At 41.0% G+C, this 21,430-nt stretch overlaps 1 protein-coding gene across 2 annotated transcripts; it reads right to left on the bottom strand.

Moving 5' to 3' along the window:
• Positions 1-2,071: 2,071 nt before the first annotated feature.
• On the bottom strand, positions 2,072-14,656 carry AKIRIN1 (akirin 1). Of its 2 annotated transcripts, XM_007112163.3 has the most exons (5): positions 14,315-14,655; positions 10,089-10,229; positions 7,218-7,352; positions 5,787-5,858; positions 2,072-5,131 (listed from the first exon to the last, which is right to left on the bottom strand). In XM_007112163.3, exons 1-5 carry the CDS (start codon positions 14,535-14,537, stop codon positions 5,121-5,123), a joined length of 582 nt encoding a protein of 193 aa, XP_007112225.1. In that variant the 5' UTR covers positions 14,538-14,655; the 3' UTR covers positions 2,072-5,120. The 2 variants fall into 2 exon arrangements, with proteins under 2 accessions (XP_007112225.1, XP_054938862.1); XM_055082887.1 differs by lacking the exon at positions 2,072-5,131 and having other exon boundaries at positions 5,152-5,858; positions 14,315-14,656.
• Between the last annotated feature and the right edge of the window lie 6,774 nt (positions 14,657-21,430).

The following is a 21,430-nucleotide window of genomic DNA, read 5'->3' as shown; positions in this document are numbered from 1 at the left end:
GGACATATATACACTACCAAATGTAAAATAAATAGCTAGTGGGAAGCAGCCGCATAGCACAGGGCGATCAGCTCAGTGCTTTGTGACCACCTAGAGGGGTGGTAGAGGGGCGGGATAGGGAGGGTGGGAGGGAGACACAAGAGGGAGGAGATATAGGAATATATGTATACATATAGCTGATTCACTTTGTTATACAGCAGAAACTAACACAACATTGTAAAGCAATTATACTCCAATAAAGATGTTAAAAAAACAAAAAACAAAAAAACCCCCTCACTCCAAGTCTACCACCCTGAATGAAGCCTTCCCTGATCACTGCTGCTTGCTTAGAACCATCTACCATCTCTTCTTTTCCTTGGTCCACTACCTGTACCATTTGCCCAACACTTAGCAGCTTTTACCTTGCTTGCTTACATTCTTTGCTAGACGGAGCTCCTTCTGAGCAGTCAAGATCCATCTGACTAAGTATTTATTTATGTTAATTCCAAGTCAGATACTAGGGATACAGGACTTCCCTGGTGGCACAGTGTTTAAGAATCCATCTGCCAATGCAGGGGACATGGGTTCGAGCCCTGGTCTGGGAAGATCCCACATACTGCGGAGCAACTAAGCCCGTGCACCACAACTACTGAGCCTGACGCTCTAGAGCCACAACTACTGAGCCCGCGTGCCGCAACTACTGAAGCCCACACGCCTAGAACCCATGCTCCGCAACAAGAAAAGCCACTGCAATGAGAAGCCCGCCCACTGCAATGAAGAGTAGCCCCTGCTCGACGCAACTAGAGAAAGCCTGTGCACAGCAACGAAGACCCAACGCAGCCAAAAAAACAAATAAAAATTAAAAAAAAAAAAAAGAAACTGGGGATATAAGACAGACTAGGGCTACTTAACAGAACTTGTCAGGCTTTTAAAACTCATAGGGTATTCCCTGGCGGTCCAGTGGTTACGACTCGGTGCTCTCACTGCCATGGGCCCGGGTTTGATCCCCGGTCAGGGAACTAACATCCCACAAGCTGCTCAGTGTGGCAGAAAAATAAACAATAAATAAATTTAAAAACACACAGATCTCTCCTCCATAAGTACATAACTCAGAAGACACCAGTAATGCTTGCTGAATGACTGAAAAACATTCAAAGCCAATATAAACATATCTTTCCCTACTTTTCTCCCATTAACAGGAAGGCACACTGGGTACCATGCCTCAGGAAATGTGGATCAGCCTACTGCTAAGACCAACTAGACAACAGTTGAAATATAAAAATCATTTTCTTAAAAGCATAAAAAGGCTAGGTAATGAGGAATTACTGAGCCAAAATCTAGATAAGAACCCAGAGAGCCTAGAACTCAAAGCATCTCTTTCTCTTAAGGCATTTGCCAATCTGGAAAAAGCCCCTGGGTGCCTGAACTACGCTTTTAGGAGCCTCATGGACTGATAGGGACAACTGCAGCTATAGGAGACTACACATACTTTGAAGGCCTTTTCAAGGGAAGAACCACCAGGGCAGCACAGAAGTCACTGTTCCTTAACAGTATTTGACAAACTATCTTTAAACCCATGCTATCTTCTGATAAAATTCTCACTCACCTTTGTTAACTAAAATTTCAAAATTAAGTATACTAAAGATAAAACAACTGGTCATTCTAAAGAGTATGCTCCCTGTCCTCATTCTAGAGAATCATTACTCTAAAAAGTTCATTAGCTCTTTCTGTAAGATGTTCACTTTGGCAACCAGTTTACATTTGTAAGCAGAATTTTTCATCATACCTCAACCTGAGGTGTGACTCCCCCATCCACGATGCACCAAATTTGCCTTGTTTGTGAGCTTTCTCAAGTGTCTATCAATGCTACAGTGCAGGGGCCCACACACTTTTCTATAAAGGGCCAGAGAGTATTTTCAACTCTGTGGTCCATACTGTCTCTTGCTCTGGAGTTGCAGTATGAAAGCAGCCACAGATGCAAACAAATAGGCGTGGCAGTGTTCCAATATAACTTTATTTACAAAAAATAGGCCATAGTTTGCTGATCCCTGCTGAGTAACAAAATACAGATTCACTGAAAGGCATTACTGAATTCATTTGTCATTCATCTTTTATTTTTTAGTCAAACACTTAAAAAGTACAAATTCTAATAAGAGAATGTGAGATTTGATGTTAACAAGGGGCTGTTCGTTCTGGAAAGTTGAGAATCACCACTGCAGAAAGAAAGGTTTTGGTCTTCAGATATGATGAAGACCACTGTAAAGAAACCTGCTGTAACATTTTCAAGTGCATATTATATGCCCCAAACTGTGCTAAATATAAATACTTTCTTTACATGGACTATTTAGTGTAATCTATTTGAAAACAAACCCCAATGATGTACATACAATTAACCCTCATTTTACAGATAAGGAAACTGTGGCTCAGAAAGTTCAGTAGCATGGCAAGGCTCACATAGCAAATTAGTGGCAGAGCAGACTAAACTCTAGGGCTACAAACATCCAAAGGCCATTCCTTTAGCTACTATTCTAAACAACCAATCCTCCCTGGTGGGCAGAGAAGATTCACCGTGTGTGGAAAGTTGGCCCAAGTTCATGTGTCTTCTGATGTTCTTTTCCTGGGAGCTCTTGACAATTATGACTGCCTCACGAACTTGAATCTCCCCTGTACTCCTCTGACCTAGGTATGCATGGACACTTACTCCTTTCATTCCCCTTAAGGTGAAGACTTTACCAGAAGATAATAAATGGAATTCAAACAGAAAAAAATTTTAACTAGCTCACTATACAGATCTTCTAAGACCACAGGTCCTGGCCCATCCTTACGGTCTCTGTAGGTTGACTCTTCCCTGGGCCTTGACCTATTTCCATGAGACAAAGACACTTCCCTACCTGGGAATGCCCCTACGTTCAAGCCCTAGAAATCAAGATCTAGGAAAAAACACCTTTCACTAGTCTAAGGCTTACCTTACAGGTCCCCATTTTCTGACCTAGGAGTCATCTTTTCTCTGCATAAAACACTAAACAAACATGTCCAGTCCCTTTTGAGGAGATCCCAAAACCCAGCCATGGTGGTGTGGTCTTACTCTGTGACCCCAAAGGGCAACCATATGATAATAAAACAGCCTAACAACACTAGGTGCAGTGAGAGGGTGTCTGTCATTTTCCTTATAGAAACCTACTCTATTTCCCACCCAGCAGCCATTTAGTAGGAATGTGGCTGACAACTGCAAGAGTGAGTGAACATATCACACTGATTCTGTAACAAGAAGACTTCAGTGAGGCAGTGTTGCCCATTCCTGGCCCATCCTTCAGGACTTCAGATGGCCCCCACAGCTGCCCTGCCCTTGTTTTGGGGTGACTATCCCACTGTAAGGCCACTCCCATTACAGCCACTGCTATTCTCCTCTTCCAGGAACAAGTGACTACCCTGGAAAAAGAAGAGATGAAACATACTGCCCTTCAAATATGAAGTAAAAATAATTCTTTAATTATTAAAAGATCACTTCGGGGCTTTAAAAAGTCTTTAAATCTTAAATGTAATGTTGAAATAGGGAAATGGTTATAGCAGCCTCACATAAATTATTTGAATTAATAAACATTATCACAGTATTAAGAAGGCAAGGTAAACAAATAGCTTAAGTATTTTATTTGTTTGCAACTAAGCTTGTTAACACTATATAATGAAAATGTACAAAGAATAATGTTGCAGTTTTTGGTTAGATTTAAGTCAAAGACATTCATTAATAAGGAATCTTCAAATGTGAATATTCCAGAAACTTCTCTAAGCCATCTGATCAGGACAACTGTCTCTGAATATTACCTTACTTTGGAAGGTACTGGCATACATTTGAATTAAACTCAGTGTTTTTCAAAATAAGCCTTAATTAAAAAAACTATTCTATATTCAAACTAAAACAATTTTAATAGAACTTTCCTTTCCAGAAACAATAATAAAGGAAACAAGGCATTTTGTAAAACGTGGTCCTGAACAAGTCACAGTAAAAAATAAATGTATACTTAACTTCCACCTCCTCAAAACAGAGGCTACTTTCTGTTCCTCAGCCTTGGAAATAAGGTGAAGAACAGTCTGTAAGCAACTTCGGGCAGGGGGTTGCCAAAACAAAGCTCAAGCAATTGAACATGGACATCTCTTAAAAGAATTTGGGGGAACCTGACCAAAGGATCCAAATTCTATTTTTAGTAACTGATACAAAGGTGAAGTGGCGCCTTCCAAGTAGCAGTGCCTCCAGGGCCTGGCCCAGCCCCGTGCTCACCTCTGTCCTGCTCCCGAGCAAACCCTGATGCTCCTGCTCCAGAGGAGACTCTTTTCCTTCTTAGAGGTTCAGTGTCCAGGGAGCTCCTTGTGTGAATGAGCAGAGCACAGACTCCACATAGGTATTTTAAGGCTTGGAGTCAAAGTAATGTTCTAACGCAGCTAGGCAGAGTCATGTGTCAAATGGCCTGTCTCGGGTTTGTTCTAATTCCTCACCACGCATTTGTAGACCTAGGACCACAGACCTTTGCTATGTCGTCATAATCACATCTAATGTCCATCCTAACTTATGATTCGTATTCTGTGCCTGGAAACAGTCCCTGTATTTAACAATAACACCTACACAGAAAACAATCCACTGTTACAACTTATATGGTCACAAAACATTAGTGATCTTCTGTAGACCAAGGAAATGTTTTTAACCATAATTGTCGTGCATCAAATTCACAGCCAGAATCCCCAAGATCAAAAAAATTTGCACAATACAAATAATAACTTAAAATACACATACACACACATACACACACTCTCACACATACTTCTTACAGAACTGTGCTTGGGGAAACTCCATTTGTTGAGTGCCACTGAGGGCATATTTTGCTAAACTGCTGCTCCAGGTATTTTTGTTTGGAAAATCTATCACAGTAGGGCACAGCTGTTTATTGGACGAGCAGAAAAGAAAGATATGCTTGTGGCAACCGGAAAGTTTTAAGGTCTTTCAAGTTGTATAAAATGGACCTGCAGAAACATTTAAGTGTTCTCAGGATGCAAAGTTGGAGCTGAAATGTGATATCAAACCAGTTGCAAAAAGTGTACAGCAGCCATCTCTTGAGGTCAAACCTGGTACCCAGATATGCAAGAAAGCTTCAGGACACGTCTATAAATTAGGAATAAAAAACAAACGAGTGTAAGAATACTAAAAATATAGTGTCATGCTTTTTAAATATTAACTAACGGTAAATGGATAAACAGTAGAGGATACCAGTCACCACTAAAGAGGTCCTAAATTTGCAAGAATTTAAGAAACCTGACTCAGATTCAGTTTACATATATAGCTATTTATAATTTATGTTGTGAGTAACGGGTAGTTGCAAGATGTTTAGAATTAAGAAATTCTGACCACACACTTGATAAACTAGCTTAAGGACTCAACTTTCATAAATTAACAATTGAAACTACCTTTCTGAGGGAAAAGCCAGGTATTAAACAAACTGGCACTGAAGTCAGACCACCTGGGGTTTTAATCCTGGCTGAACCACTAGCTGTATGAGCCTGGACAAATTATTTAAATTCTTTAAATGCTATCCTTACGGGACTAGGAATAGTTCCTCCCCCACAGGGTAATTGTGGATTAAATAAACTTTGTGAGGATTTAAAGGGTTTAGCACCGTGCTGGACATATAAGTATTCTTTAAATGTTATCTATTATTTTACTTCACAGGGGCTTTCTGCTCTCAGGAGACAAGGTACTCAGTGTCAAAATCTTGCTCTTGGAAGTTGAAAAATTCAATGAAAAACTTGGCAATACTTACAGCTTGTTGGCCTTGTCCCATATCGTCGCATAATCTGATCATGTGTGAATTTCACAAAAGATTCATATTGTTCTGTGAGGGGAAAGACAGTATATACTATCCCCAGAAACTCTCCAGCAGTTTTTCAAGAATCAAGTGTCAGAATCACATCTAGCTTCCCAGTTTATATTATCCACTCTCAGGCCCTGCTTATAATGGTCACTCTCCTGAGATCTGTTCCTTTCTCTTAGGTCCCAGAGCCACATCGCTGGCTCCTAGGTTTGGTCACTGATCATCGCTAATATTTTCCTAATAATTTCACCCCTGCTGTAATTCTATCTCCTGCTAATGGCTTCCCAAGATAGACAGCTGTGCTCACTACCACAAGCCAGCAAATTTTAGTATATCTCCTATAGGACATGAAGCTTGAAGCTCTTTTCTGCACTCTATCTTTTCTATAAATTTCAACATACACACTGAGTGACAGAGGTGGAAGGGCTAGAAAGCTAAGAGAAAATTCCACATTACCTAATTGCAGACAGTTCCACAGAAGTACCTTCTGAAAGGAAACTCAGTAGAAAGACAGAAGGTAGTCTGACATCCATGAACACAGAAGTGACTTACAGCCAGCTGGTCTAAACAATTTTGGAGTGGGGGTAGAATAGGGGAATGACATACTACAGCTACTTCTTATAATACACATTGTTAGTATATTAAAGGATCAAAAAAATGTTACTATAAAGAAATTCATTTAACTCTGTTGTTACATCAACAGTTCTCAATTTAAAGCCGACCAATTAACATTCTGTGGTGTGGGCCACCACATGAAGAAACAATACTGTTACAGGAAGAAGCTGTTGCCTAAAACCTCTCTGATCACAACATCACCCTCTTTCACTAAACAGGTACTACTTCCTATTCCTGATTTAGATCCCTTCCTTTCATTAGTGATGGCAACCAGATGGTCTACTGGTTGCCATCACTAATCACTCTGTTCTAGCCTGAGCGGTGCTTTCCAGACTTTAAAGTACCTCTAAATCACAGGATGCCCGACTTCCCACATCCACAAAGTGACTCCCACCAGGAAGTCTGAATGTGTTGACTATACTCTTCCCAACCACCTGTTGGGAGGTCAGCATGATTCCTACCACCTGTTTACCCACCAGCTTGCCCGAATAACCTACTTGATGCCTTTATTCATATGGAAAATTCTTGAAAGAAAAGCTTGGCTTATCTTGTTTCAGAAATGCAAATGAAAACTCCTTCCATATAATGTACAAATAAAATGTTTAGAATCCAAAAGAGAGTAACCAAAGAGAGAAACTTAATACTCACAATTCATTAAACCTTCTGGTATTAAGTCTTACACTTTTTCTAAGTTACCATTTACTTAACTGGGATTAACGCTAACAGAACCCTATTAACAATGGCATAGCCACTGCCTCAGCCTACCTGCTAGTTTGGTATTGAGGATTTGCTCATATTCCTCCCGAATTTTATCTTCATAGTCTTTTAAGAGACGCTCACATATTATTCCAACTTGTCGGAGGGTAAAGGTGGGCTGGTCCTTCTTCATCCAGGAGGAACCTGGCCAAAAGACATATCTAGTTTACATAATACATTCTAGCTCTAGGGTTCTGAATTAGTAACTATGCAAAGAGTCCTAGGATATAAAAATTGTTTAGAAAAATGATATTTTCCACTACTTTACATGGAATAGTTTCACAAAATTCTGACATTCATTCTACAAGGCAAGGCTGAAGGTAAATTAAGAAGTAGGAGGAAAGTATATTCAGGTGTGTTAAATGATCTGCACACAGAAAAATAGTTCTAATGCCATAACGATCCGAGCCCATACAGAATGCTCACTTGGTAAAGGACAAGAACAAAAAGGTTAAAGCTGATATAAAGCCTCTAGTCTGAATTAGAGAAAGCAGATTCACAATATAAGAGCTACCCAGATTCTTGGAGATCATCTACACCTATGTTTAATCATGGTGGTGCATCATAATTATCTGTAGAATTAACAACAAAAAAGATACATATGCCAATTTAATTCTGGGGTAGGGCTTAGGCATCTTTTAAGTTCCACAGGTGATTCTGATAAGAAACGGCTGACTTGCCCAATATAAAAAACTGTTAGCTAAGTCACTGACGAATGACAGAAGGAGATGATTAGGCACTACACATATCATCCTTGATCCCTTTTGAAACTAGGTTGAGAAAAATGAAATGTTCATGAGATTGCAGCTGGAAACCAAAATTTCCCCTGGGATGCCAGATGGAAATTGGCTTCCTGATCATGATTAAAGCAGCAGCTCTGTTGGCGGACCAGTTCTGAGTTTTCCTCAAAGCTCAGCCTGGAATCTGTTTCTTCAGCCCTCTTAGTCTATAAACCAGTCAATGTCTTGAAACAAATCGTTTTTTGCTTAAACCAAAATTTTTTCCCTACAAATAAAACCTGCAAAACATCTAGTCAGTAATTATTTATAAGTGTTTCTCTACCCGTAGCATTTTATTACTTCAAAATGATATTACTAAAATCCGAAGGAGAGACGTGCTAGCTACAACCACTGAAAGATCTATCACTCATGTATGGGCAAGAGCAATTAATTGGAAAGGGTGTTGTTTGAGGGTCAAGACCTTTGGGTTATAAGAGGACAATTTTTTTTAATGTATTTATTTTTTATTTATTTATTTTTGGCTGCATTGGGTCTTTGCTGCTGTGCGTGGGCTTTTCTCTAAGTTGCCGCGAGTGGGGGCTACTCTTTGTTGCAGTGCGTGGGCTTCCCACTGTGGTGGCTTCTCAGGTTGTGCAGCACCGGCTCTAGGCGCACAGGCTTCAGTAGTTGTGGCACGCAAGCTCAGTAGTTGTGGCTCGTGGGCTCTAGAGCGCAGGCTCAGTAGCTGTGGCGCAGAGGCTTAGTTGCTCCACGGCATGTGGGATCTTCCCGGACCAGGGATCGAACCCGTGTCCCCTGCATTGGCAGGTGGATTCCCAACCGCCGTGCCACAAGGGAAGTCCCAAGATGACAATTTTTTTTTAAATTATTTGAGGTGAAATTCACATAAAATGAACCATTTTAAAACTGAACAATTCAGTGGCATTTAGTATAGTCATTATTTGTACAACCACCACCCCTATCTAGTTTCAAAATATCTCCACCACTCCAAATAACACCCCTTACCCATTAAGCAGTTTGTCCCCATTCCCTGCTCCCCCTATCTCCTGGCCAACATCAATCTGTGTTCTGTAAGGAGACAAGTTTTTTTTTTTTGGATTAATTATAATCCTTTAAAAATTATTTATTTATTTATGGCTGCGCTGGGTCTTCCGTTGCTGTGCGGGCTTTCTCTAGTTGCGGCTAGCAGGGGCTACTCTTGTTGCGGTGTGCGGGCTTCTCATTGCAGTGGCTTCTCTTGTTGCAGAGCACAGGCTCTAGGTGCGAGGCTTCAGTAGTTGCAGCACTTGGGCTCAGTAGTTGTGGCTCTTGGGCTCTAGAGCTCAGGCTCAGTAGTTGTGGCACACGGGCCTAGTTGCTCCAGGGCATGTGGGATCTTCCTGGACGAGGGCTCGAACCCTTGTCCCCTGCATTGGCAGGTGGATTTTCAACCACTGTGCCACTAGGGAAGCCCAGGAGACAAGTTTTAATCAAGGTGATTTTCAATAACTCTTAGAACTGTTATAAAGTAGAATATTCTGTGAGGAAACAAACTCCTCTGTTAAAGTAGGCAGAGTCCACCACCAGCGGTGATGTTTGGGCCCTGGCCTGTTGACTATTTACAGGGATATGGCAGGCAAGACTCATGGCTGAATTATGTGACCATGAAGGTTCCCTCCAACCCTGAGATTCTATTTTTGAGCCATCCTCTCTGACCACCTGTCAATGTTACAGAGCAGTGCTGTCACACAACTTTCTGCAATAACGGAAATGTTCTATAGTGCTGTCTAATACAACAGCTACACGTGGCTACTAAGTACTTGAAATATGGCTACCGCAGCGAGAAATTGAATAAAAATTTTATTAAATTTTAAGTAATTTAAAATTAAACAGCTACATGTGGCTACTGGCTACGGTATTATATGCTGCAGTTATACAGGGTACTCTTGAATTGGGTGGAAGGAAGCCCAATCAAATCAATCTAAGGTCTTTTGCAATTTCATGACTCCATGGTTTTAAAAGTATTTATAAGTAGTAATACAATGAATACACTTTACCAATTTTATTACTTTAGATGAAATCAATTCTGGTTTAGGAAACCATCATTTTAATTACCACTTACAAACTCTTAAATGGACGGTGCACACTATAACATGCTTACCTGGCGAACTAGGTGCTGTGAGTGCTGAGGAGTGAGGCTGACTTTCCGAAGTACAAGCTTCACTCTGATTAAGAACAACTTCTAAATGTCTCCACCTCTGATAACGACTATATTCTTGTTTTATGTTCTGAAAAATTTGCTCTAATAAAAAAGAAACACACTTGAGCATTCACTTTACTGTGTTACTTCTTCAAGCTTCTTGTCCCTCCTCCCATGTTATATTAACAAAAGTGTTTATACCAGATAAAGCACTCCTATAATCCCCAAAGTGTTTCCTCTTGTTGCCACTATTTCAGTAATACATAGGATAGCAGCTATTTTGGCATAAACCACCCAGGTAGTTCCCTTTGCTTCTTTTCCTGTGACAATGAAGACCAGATCTGCTGTTTGCTGTAGGATTAAGTAGGACAACTTACAGCAACAAACAAACAAACAAAACCATCCTTAGTTCCTTCACCTAATAAGAAGCTATTTTTGATCTCCTCTGAGTTGCACAACTTCACAAACAAGGGTATTAGGAACGAGTCTCTTATACCAAGGCCTTCTAACAATGAAACTCTTGTCCTGTTTGGGATTCAAGATCTTTGGGGAAGAGGAGAGCAGAAATCATTACGTTCACAGCCTGGACACTGACCAAGAGAAGATCTGAGGTTACTGCTTGGAACTGATGGTCAGAGCTTAGAAAAGAATTTTCTTATCCTATAAGAGGCAATATTTGGTACGATTCAGATTACTATTCTGTGTCAAGGTAATCATAAACTAATTTGTTAACGCTATTAAACGGAGTCCAGGACACACAAATCACTAACCACCTTGAAGGCCACTCCTAGAGACAACACAGAATCTGGAAACATGTGGTTTTCAACAAGTTTTTTTGGGTTTTTTGATAGAATATGTATTCACTTTCCAGATCATAAAGCCTCCTTATAAAAAACAAAAACCAGGAAATTATATCACCCCCCCACTCACATTATTCTAATATATACTTTGCTATAACTATTTTTTTTAATGGGGGTAAGTGTTAATAATGCTATTTTGCTTCTTCCTATGTGACTATGACCCTGGGAAATCATTCAGGATCTTTAGCCTAGTACTTCAAAACAAATGTTAAATGCCTACCCAGTAAAGTTGTGAGAATCAACACCAAAGACATTAACAATGCCATAACAAGTGATGGTACAGTCCAGGGACTGACATGAACTCAAAGTAGCTCCACACGTAGCTAAATTCCAGAACTCTCAAGCCTGAACACTGGAACAATGCAGGATTAGCAAAGCTTTCCTTTCAGAATGCTATTAAGTTCATATTTTAGATCCCTGAATTTATGAAGTCTTTGCTTCATCTTTAAAATGCATTATTCTCCAAGCACATACTTGCCAGAATCAATACAAGGATGTAAGGAACTGCAAAGACTTGAAACAAGAAAGGACAAGTATGAGGACAATGCTCATGAGAACAGAAGATCTTTGATAAACTTCTAACTGCCTCCTGTACAGCAAAGTGAACAAATGGAAAGATACAACATTAAGGCTGGTAGAAGGACTGGGAAGTCCAAGAATCTAAACATGGTATGCACAGGAGAAAAAGAAGTAGCTGTGACTTTCTTCCCAAGCAGGCCAAGGCATTTTTTTTTTAAAAGAAAAATGCAAATTTCTTTTTAACAGCGGATAATAATTTATATTCTTGCCTCCCGCTATTATTTGAGGTTGTGCTTCCAGCTTATATCAGACTAAGTCCATCTTCAAAATTTTACAATGACTCCTAGTTGCTAAAGACCAACTGAACATGGCATTCCATGCCTTCCAAGACTTGGCCCCAAATTATTTTTCCAGTTCCACTACAACTGAGTTGCATTAAACTATCCTCTCCTTAACCTGTGTGTTTTCTAGACTTTGCTCTAGCAGTTTTCCTTTGCTTGAGCTGGGGCGGTCTCTCCCCCCAGCATTATTCAAGACTCAGCTAAAATGCTACCTCTTTCTGGAAGTTATTCTCCAACCCTCAAGTCATGATCAATTAACTGCTTTGCATCTAGACTCCATGTTTACAAACATTTCCTGGAGGTCAGCAAACCCCTCCATGTCTGGTATCCATCTAGCTCCTTTAAGCAATGAAAGGCTTAATTTTATAGGCTCCTTCCATAAAAAAGTGTTATGATACATATTTTTTTTTCTTTTAAGTTTAGTAAGAACATAGTTTCTTGACTATTTCTGAGAGAACTTTTGAGTTAACAAGTAGGATATTTTGATATGAAGTCACTGATTTTTAAATTTACTTTTCTATTAGTTGGCTTTATTCTTTCTTTTTGTATAGCAATTAATATTTCCTCCCCCATTTTTTCTTTTTAATCCAGAAGGCATCTTTCACTTCAGCCAAAGCACCAAATTATTCAGTTTCTTTCACGACAGAACCATAACTGATCAACCTTTACAAATGAATATTTTTAATAAAATATTTCAACACAAAATGACCAAGAAATGTATGCAAAAATTAAATTTTAAGATTAAAAAAACAGCGACCCCATTACAGCACCCTGCCATATTTAGGCTTCTAAATACATTGAACAATCACTTAGTAAGCATTTGCTATATTGTGAACTACCATAAAATTAATCTAGAGGGTAGTATTGTAAGAAATAAAACATTTACATAAATTCCATTGAGACAGATAGGGCAAGTATTAATTCTATTTTGCAGAAGAGAGATCCAGAAAGATTATGTGACTATCCTTGGGTATCTGTAGGAGCAGTGGAAGAAAAAAATATCACTTCAAGAGGACATCTATGGACCCTGCTTTTGCAAACATTATTTCATTTAGTACATAAGGCTTTGCGACAATAAGTGATCAGGGAATTTAAAGTAGAATAGAGTTCCTTATGGAGCAGGGTTAGTCAGGTAATGATGGAAGACTTGAAGAAATGACTGTATTTGGATTAGCAAACATAAGGTGAAAACATCATGATGGAAGACAGGATACAGGCACAGCCAAGTGGGTCTGGGGGAAAAGAGCAAAGGTATAGTTTGGGAAAAAAATGTATAAAAGACTGACTAGGTTAGAAATGGTTAGAGTTGATAAATCCTTTGAATGCCAGGATAAAGAAGAGATAAGGTGAACACGAGTAAGGATACAGTGCCTAGGAGAGCCTGGCTGGCAACTGCTGGGATCTTGGTGTGAGAAGATGAGGGCCTCAAATCTGCATCGTGGATACACAGAGGGAGGAGGATATAATGCCTAAAAACACTCGTAACTGAAAAGGGGCAAGAAAAGAATGATTTTAAGGCCATCTCTAGGTTTTGACAACGCTTGAGGAAACAGAAAAACCCACATAAAGAAATGACTTGCCAAAGTCCAGTTTTGAAGCACCCCCCGCCCCGCATTTCCGGGAGCCCTTTAAAACTGCTAACTGTTCATTCTGATGCACTTTCCCCTCTACTCCTGCGCAATGGTTAGGGGTTCGGGTTTTTTTTTCTTTTTTTTTTTTTTTTAACTTTATTGTCACACCAGTTCTCCTCTTTCCTTGGCCTATGTGGAATCCCTATTGAAGGAGAATCTCTCTGTTACGGATGGTTGAATTCCTGCTTCCGGAACCTCTGTATGTTTAAGAATTCTCAAATTCTAGCTAACGACCTACCGATTTCAAGCCATATATGGTACAGGACCACAGCCATACAATAAAAGAACATGGCCAGTCTCTTAGGAACAGGTTGAAATCGGATTCCACGAGTTCAACGGCGGCCTGAGGTCCCTAAAGACTTCTGCAAATCAGGTCTCTCTACAAGCCACAGCACAGTGCTGCACAGCACGCACTCAGGCCCCCTCCCAGCAACCCGCCCCCAACCCCACACCCTCAAGGCCGGGTTCGTGAGCGGAATCCAATTTTCCACGGCCCACTGGATCTGCAGGGTGGCTCAGTGCAGGCGCAGGAAGGGCTACGGGGTCTGCGAGGGCCCCGAGCGGCCGGGGATAGTCCCATCTTCCTCCTGCTGCCCACCCCTCTAGGCTCTCCAGCTCCAAAAAAACCGAAAACCGACACTGTGGCCCCCCTACGCCTCCCGGATGTCTCCCATCCCCGGAAGCGACCAGGCCCAGCGACACCCCAGTTCCCTTTTCCCGGGGCAAAGAAGGGGTCCACGAGTGAATTAGCCTAGCGTTCATGAGCTTCCCTCCCCCACCCCCTTCAAAAAAAATGCCTGGGTCTGGCTTCCTGCCAAGCCCGCAGCGTAGGTTACCCGGGGTTGGAAGGCGCCGCTCGCTGCCGGGAGGGGCGGGCTGCTGCAGAGTCGGCGGTGGGGTCTGCGTCTGAAGCAGCAGCGGCGGCGGCTCGGCGTCCGGGGGCCTGAGGCCCGGAGTGGGGCCGGGCAGAGGGGCGCAGCGCCGCCGCTTCGGGGAGCCGGGGCTCAGCAGCGCCGCCTCGAACTCCATGGGCCGCTTCAACGTCGCCCCGCACGCCATGCCGCTGAAGGGCCAGGGACCAGGCGCCGACGCGACTTTAACTGCGGCCCAACCTCCCGCTCCTCAGCGGAGCCCGCAAGCCAAGCCGGCTCCAATGGCGGCTCCAGCACCGGCAAAGGCGCTGGTCCCGCCTCCTGTGACGTCACGGGCCCGCGCCACCGCCCAGAACAGGGGGTGGAAGCCGGAAGGGCCGCTCTGGGAGGTCCGTCAGCACGTTCCGGCCCGCGGCGCCCTCTGCTGAGGAAATGGAAAGGCCTGGGCGGAGAGCTTGGTCACCAAGCAAGGTCGGGAAGGCCCCCGCCACTGCCGCTCCTAGGGTCCCATCGTCCCCTCATCTTCCTGAGCAGACGCGCCGGGGTGGCAGCTTAGGTTTTCGCACCTGTGCGAACGGGCATGGGGGAGGGGAGAGTTGGCGGGGCTTGTCCAGAGGCTGCGGGGTTCGGTTGTCTTCCGGTACGGTAACCTCGTTCCATCCAGAGCGCTCTAGTCCCTGTGATGAGAGAGGGTTATTCAAAAAGGTCTGCAGGGGCATCCCCCGAGTCCAGGAAGGTCTTCACTTAAATATAACCCAAAGTCTGAGGGTGGACTTCAGGAAGTCCACCACCCCTATGAAATTGTGTGCAAAATAGCGTGTGTGTGTGGACGTATTTGGGGATAGATGACCCATATGTTCGTCAGCTCATCACAGGGGTCTGTTACTCCAAACAGTTAAAGAACAAACAGAAAACAACCCACTGGCTTAAATCATCCAAGAATGGTGTCAGAGGGTTAGGAACTTCAGCTGATAACTGATTTGGCAGTCTCCCTGTCTGACCTGGCAGCCCACTTGCTTCCTCAGGTCTATCCGAATTCTTCAAAGCAGTGCCAGCTCTAAAGTGCTTTTGATATTCTGGAAAGATAAATAGTTAACAGGAGGATTCTGCTTTCGGGAACCGTATGTGCATGTCTAGTACTGGGAAGCAGGTTCAGTACTTTCAAGAGATCATCAAAGGGATCTGTGATCCAAAAAAGGCTAAAACCTTTCTATAATTATTCATATATATATATATATGTAAAATAATGGCCATTCTTCCTGGGATCTGTCCGCCTAACCACATCTCTGGGGTTTTCCAAAACAGTCCAAATTTCAAATACTCTTTTACTAGACCTTATGCCGGATCAATGTACCCCAGTATTTGAGTTGGAGAATATGAGCGATACTACCTCAGTCCCATTCTTTGTCCCTTTTCTGTTGCTCTTCTCTGTCCTCCCCAATTTCTCCAAATTTTATTAAGATCCAAACATAGGTTAAGTTTTCTTGCATTTATCTTTGACAAATAGCAGAAATAACTCTAAAATGACTGAGCATACCAAATGTTAAATTTATTTTATCCCATTTCTTTTCCATAAGGACATAAAGGTTTAAAATAGGCAAAAACAAACAAACAAACAACAGCTAGAAATAGAACATTAGGGCCAAAGAAAAAGGAGATCACAATTATCCTGGGGTTAAACATGACTGTGACTGAATTTGATATTTTAGTTCTCAGTTTTCTGACTGCCAGGGCAAAAATGAAAACACAGTACATGTTGAATAGATTTTGTCATCTGAAAAATCAGTTCATCACAGGAGACAGACCGTAGATTTTTTTTCATAACACTAAATTCTAAAGGTAGTTTCTCATGTGACTTTATTAGGAACCAATAAATGATGTAATGAAGCAATTAAGAAGATTTGAACAACAAATGCAAAGGAAAAATTAAATTGATATTTCTTATGTCCAATGAAAGCCAAGGACATAAAAGCAACCTAGGGATGGTTATTTTTCAAGGGGCTTGTCTAATGTGGTCCAAGCAGATTGCTTTCTTGTGGTCTGAACTGGTCCAAAGTTAGAGCTCAGAAGGTTTGAAAAGTGTGTCCTCTGGGTCATCATTCTAAATAGCATCTCTTCTAGCTAGGGTTTTGCTAAATGCTTTGACAGTCTCTACTCTGTGATCCTTTAAAACTTTGAGAGTGCCTTATAATATTAGTGTTTTAAAACAGGAAGTTATAATTTGTTTACACATCTGACTGTGCTTCAAAACTATAAATTCCTTGAGAATAATACCCAGGCCTTATTCATCTGTGTTTCCCCATGCCCAGTACAATGTTTGAATACAAGAGGGGTAGGCACAGAATAGATATTGTTCGAATGAATAAATAGTTATTATTTCAAGGTTGTTCTCTGTCCCTGAAAGCTGATAGTCCACATTGCTGAATGAGGGTGGATTCAGATGATTCAGAAACCAAACAAGTAGGTGGTATATCCTATTATAAGCTTCAGTTGACAGTGGCCCAACCAGAGGGATGTCCTTGAGGGAAGCAGATGGGCTGCTCTGACAGCTTCTTACTGTGGTTTCTCCTTATGAGGTCACCACAGTCCGGGTCTGCTTTGCTTTGCGTATTCAGACACTTGACCAGTAACAGTCATACACACACATTACTAATTACCTTTCATGTGCTGGGCACTATGCTATCATGGCTGAAGATACTATAAAAAGAGATATGGTTCCTGCCCTCCTAAGGCTTCCAGTCTATTAGAGATGGCAGACATTAATCAAATTGTAATGACAACAACTGCATAATCACAAACTGTGACAACTGCTGTGAAGGAAAAGGACAGGATATTACAAGAGAGTGCAGCGGAGGTCTTAACCTGTCTTGGAGAGCAATGAAGACTTCTCTGGAGAAGTGACATTTGAGCTAGGAATTAACTAAACAAAAAGAGAATGGGAACACCCCAAGCGGAGGGGACAGCATATCCAAAGTCCAGTGATAGAAGAGATATAATGTGTTGGAAGAATCAAAAGAAGTCTCAAGTGGCTGTGGTACAGAGCGCAAATGCAGAGAGTCAGGGGAGAAAAAACTGATGCAGAAGTCTGGAGCTTGAGCATTTAATGCCTGTAGGCTTCAAGATTTTTTACCTTTATCTTAAGAGCAGTGGGAAGCCACTTCAGGGGTTAAGGTGGGAACAAAATAGTTTTTAAATGATTTACATTTGAAAAGATTCCTGCCTGTTGTTTGGGGAACAGGTTGGAGGTGAGCAGGGGTAGATGGAGGATATGCATGCTTTGTAGCATTAGTTTTATAATATTACAAGGAACCTCCCACCTCCCCGCACACACAGATTCATTCATATCCCCACCTGGGGTGTTTCTATGATATTTCATTCACCCTGTGGATGCTCAGCAATAGGTCTGAGACTCTGTTTACTGGTGCCAGCAATTGTCTGACCCAGGAGCATGGCTGGGCTAAAGCTGGGGCTGGGAATGCAAGGAGAGAAGGATATCATCTTCCAAAATCTTCCGGGATTCTTTGCCCAGATTTCCCAAAAGAGTTATCTATAGTGGCTAGCTCCTACCCACTATCTATCAACCCACACCAGTCTGATTTCACCCCCCCATTCCACTAAAGCACCAATGATCTCCAAGCTATGGAGGGAAGTAGACAGACATGAGGAAAGTTTAGAAGATGAAATGAACAGATCTTGCTGAGGATTAGGTATGAAGGTAAGAGAGATGAAAGATTCAAGTGTGATTCCTAGGCTTCTGGCTTTCTCAGCACCATTTTCTGAGAGATTTCATTGGACAAGAACCAGACTAGGAAGAAGATATGAGCGTGGTTTTGGAAATGTTGAATTAGAGGTTCCTTTAAAGCACTACTTGGGATTCTCAAGTGTGTAAGTGTGTATGTGTAAATCTGTGGGTCTGGAATTCAGGACAAGCATGGATTGGAGAAAAAAATGACAGTCATTACTGTAGAAATGGTCACTGAAGTTGTAGGGGCAGCTGGGATTGTCTTGAGCAAGCATCCTTACCTTTTTTGTGTGTGCTATAAAATCCTTCTCTGAATGTTTTAAAATGTATAAAATAAAATACATATGATTACAAAGGAAATCTCATATATTTCTTTAGATTCATTTTCAGATAGTCTATCAATATCCATTGAATATCCGTTGGATACTGATAGACTACCTAAATATATAATATATATTCATTGGATATTAATAAACTATCTGGAACTGTATAATATAAAGGCTAAAAAACTTATTAAGATGAAATAGAAGAGGGAATTACCTGGTGATCCAGTGGTTAGGACTCCACACTTAGACTGCCGAGGGCCAGGTTCAATCCCTGGTCGGGGAACTAAGATCAAGGTTGGGGGAGTAAGGAGAGGAGTGGTAAAACCCATCCAAAGGTTTAATGAGGGTGGAGAATGGGGAAATAAAAGTAATCAAAAAGATCTTATCTTTTGAGGGGAAGGGAAAGAAGTAGGGGAAGAAAGCATCTCTATATGGCAAATAGTTGATGTTTTTTTACATGACAGTAGAAAAATATGTGTGCATCGATAAGCATAGGGAAAGGAAAAGAAATCATAAGTAAAATGGAAAAATATAGTAGAACTCAACAAATAACAAGAAAAAGGGGGAATGAATGGTAATTTGATAAAACCAGAGGAATCAGCAAAATAAAATAAATAATAAACATAGTATCAGTTAAGTGAGTGTTATCAATTGCCATTAAGTGTAAATAAACTGAATGATTCCGTTGGAAAACCGACTGTCAGATTGAGTTAAAAAATAAACCCAACTGTGTACTGCATATAAGAAACAGATTTAAAACAAAGTGATAAAGAAAAGTTGAAAATAAGGGAGTGGGCAAGACATCCCTGGTGATGTTAAGTAAAGTAGAAGAGGCAACGTTAATATCAGGAGGAATCTAAAGAAAAGCATTAAATTGGGTAATATAGTGTATTAATAAAAAGAATAATTTAAGAAGAAGTCTTAATAATCATAAATTAAACAACATGGCAACTAAATATATAAAGCAAAATCTATTAAAAAGTCAAGGAGAACTTGATAGAAATACAATCATACTGTGATTAAACAGACAGTACAGAATAGGCAAAATTTAGAGGAACCAAATAATTGAATTAATGAATATGATTTAGTAGTCATTTATGGCACCTAACATACATTGCATATAGAATATCCTTTTTTTCATATGCACGTGAATCATTTACAAAATTAGACCATATACTTGGTTCACAAAGAAAACATTAACACATCTTTAAAAAATGTTTATAGGGCATACTCTAATCGTAATCCAATAAAATTCCAAATGCATAATAAAAAGGTGATAAGAAAACCTTTGAATGCCTGGAAATTAAACAGACTTCTAGATAACAGTGAAGTCAAAGAGGACATAAAAACTAAAATTATAAACTATCTAGAAAGCAATGAAAAAGAGAACACTTCAGATTATAACACATATAACACACATATAACACAAATAACACATATAATTATAGAACACAGCAAATTCTTCCTTCTGTAGCCAGGGGAAATTTTATAACCTTACTATCTTTATTATTAAAAATGAAATACTAAAAATATACATGAACTTAAAACTCATCTTAAGAAATTAGATGGAATTCCCCGGTGGCCTAGTGGTTAGGATTACGGGCTTTCACTGCTGTGGCCTGGGTTCAATCCCTGGTCAGGGAACTGAGATCCCACAAGCCGTGAAGCACCGCCAAAAAAAAAAAAATGGAAATGAAAAAAGAGAAGGAAATCTATAATATAACAATCATCATAAAAGAGAACTAAAGTTGATTAGACATCTACCATGTAATAAAAGAATCAGAACCTGATAGTTTTCCAACTCAGTTCCATCTAACCTTTAAAGAATACACAATTCCACTGTAATTTGATCTACTAGTCCGGCCAAAATTTGGAAAGCTCCCCAATGCATTTTTTAAAGCTGACATAATTTAAAAACCAAATTCTGATAAAGATAGTTCCAAAAAAAAAAAAAAAAAACTATGGCCCACCTTTACTAATGAATAGAGGCAAAAATTCCAAATAAAATATTAGCAAATGAAATTTAGCACACGAGAATAATACACTGCAACCAAATTGGGTAATTTCAAATATATGAAGGTGGTTAGAATTTCAGGAAATGTATCAATGTAGTTCATAAGCTTCATGAATCAAAGAAGAAAAGTCTTAACATGATATCAATAGATGCTGAAAGGCTTTAATAAAATTCAATAGCCATTCTTTTTTTAAAAAAAATATTTATTTATTTATTTATTTATTTGGCTGCTCTGGGTCTTAGTTGCAACACACAGGATCTTCATTGCGGCATGCAGGCCCCCTTCTTTTTTTTTTTTTTTTTTTTTGGCTGAGTTGGGTCTTCGTTGCTGCATGCGAGCTTTCTCTAGTTGCAGCTAACAGGGGCTACTCTTTTTTTTAAAATAAATTTATTTATTTTATTTATTTATTTTTGGCTGCATTGGTTCTTCGTTGCTGCGCGCGGGCTTTCTCTGGTTGCAGCGAGCGGGGGCTTCTCCTATTGCAGAGCACGGGCTCTAGGTGCGTGGGCTTCAGTAGTTGTGGCATGTGGGCTCCATAGTTGTGGCTCATGGGCTCTAGAGTGCAGGCTCAGTAGTTGTGGCACACAGGCATAGTTGCTCCACAGTATGTGGGATCTTCCCGGACCAGGGCTCAAACTTGTGTCCCCTGCATTGGCAGGTAGATTCTTAACCACTGCACCACCAGGGAAGCCCGAGCAGGGGCTACTCTTCATTGTGGTATGTGGGATTCTCATTGTGGTCGCTTCTCTTGTTGCAGAGCATGGGCTCTAGGCACACAGGCTTCAGTACCTGTGGTGCTCAGGCTCAGTAGTTGTGGCTCATGGGCTCTAGAGCACAGGCTCAGTAGTTGTGGCGCGTGGGCTTTGTTGCTCTGCAGCATGTGGGATCTTCCCAGACCAGGGATCGAACCCATGTCCCCTGCATTGGCAGGCAGATTCTTAACCACTGTGCCACCGGGGAAGTCCTGGCATGCAGGCTCTTAGTTGCAGCCTGTGGG

The sequence above is a fragment of the Physeter macrocephalus genome, chromosome 3 (assembly GCF_002837175.3).
Source record: "Physeter macrocephalus isolate SW-GA chromosome 3, ASM283717v5, whole genome shotgun sequence".
Lineage (NCBI taxonomy): Eukaryota > Metazoa > Chordata > Mammalia > Artiodactyla > Physeteridae > Physeter > Physeter macrocephalus.
Note: the sequence above shows the minus strand (reverse complement) of the source record. Positions and strands in the feature narration are given on the sequence as shown.

Coding starts and splice junctions, on each gene's coding strand:
- AKIRIN1 (XM_055082887.1), bottom strand. CDS start 14,537: ATGGCGTGCGGGGCGACGTTGAAGCGGCCCATGGAGTTCGAGGCGGCG. Junction 10,230..14,314: donor GCGGCGCCTTCCAACCCCGG/GTAACCTACGCT, acceptor CTTTTTTATTAG/AGCAAATTTTTCAGAACATA. Junction 5,859..7,217: donor CCTCAATACCAAACTAGCAG/GTAGGCTGAGGC, acceptor TTCCCCTCACAG/AACAATATGAATCTTTTGTG.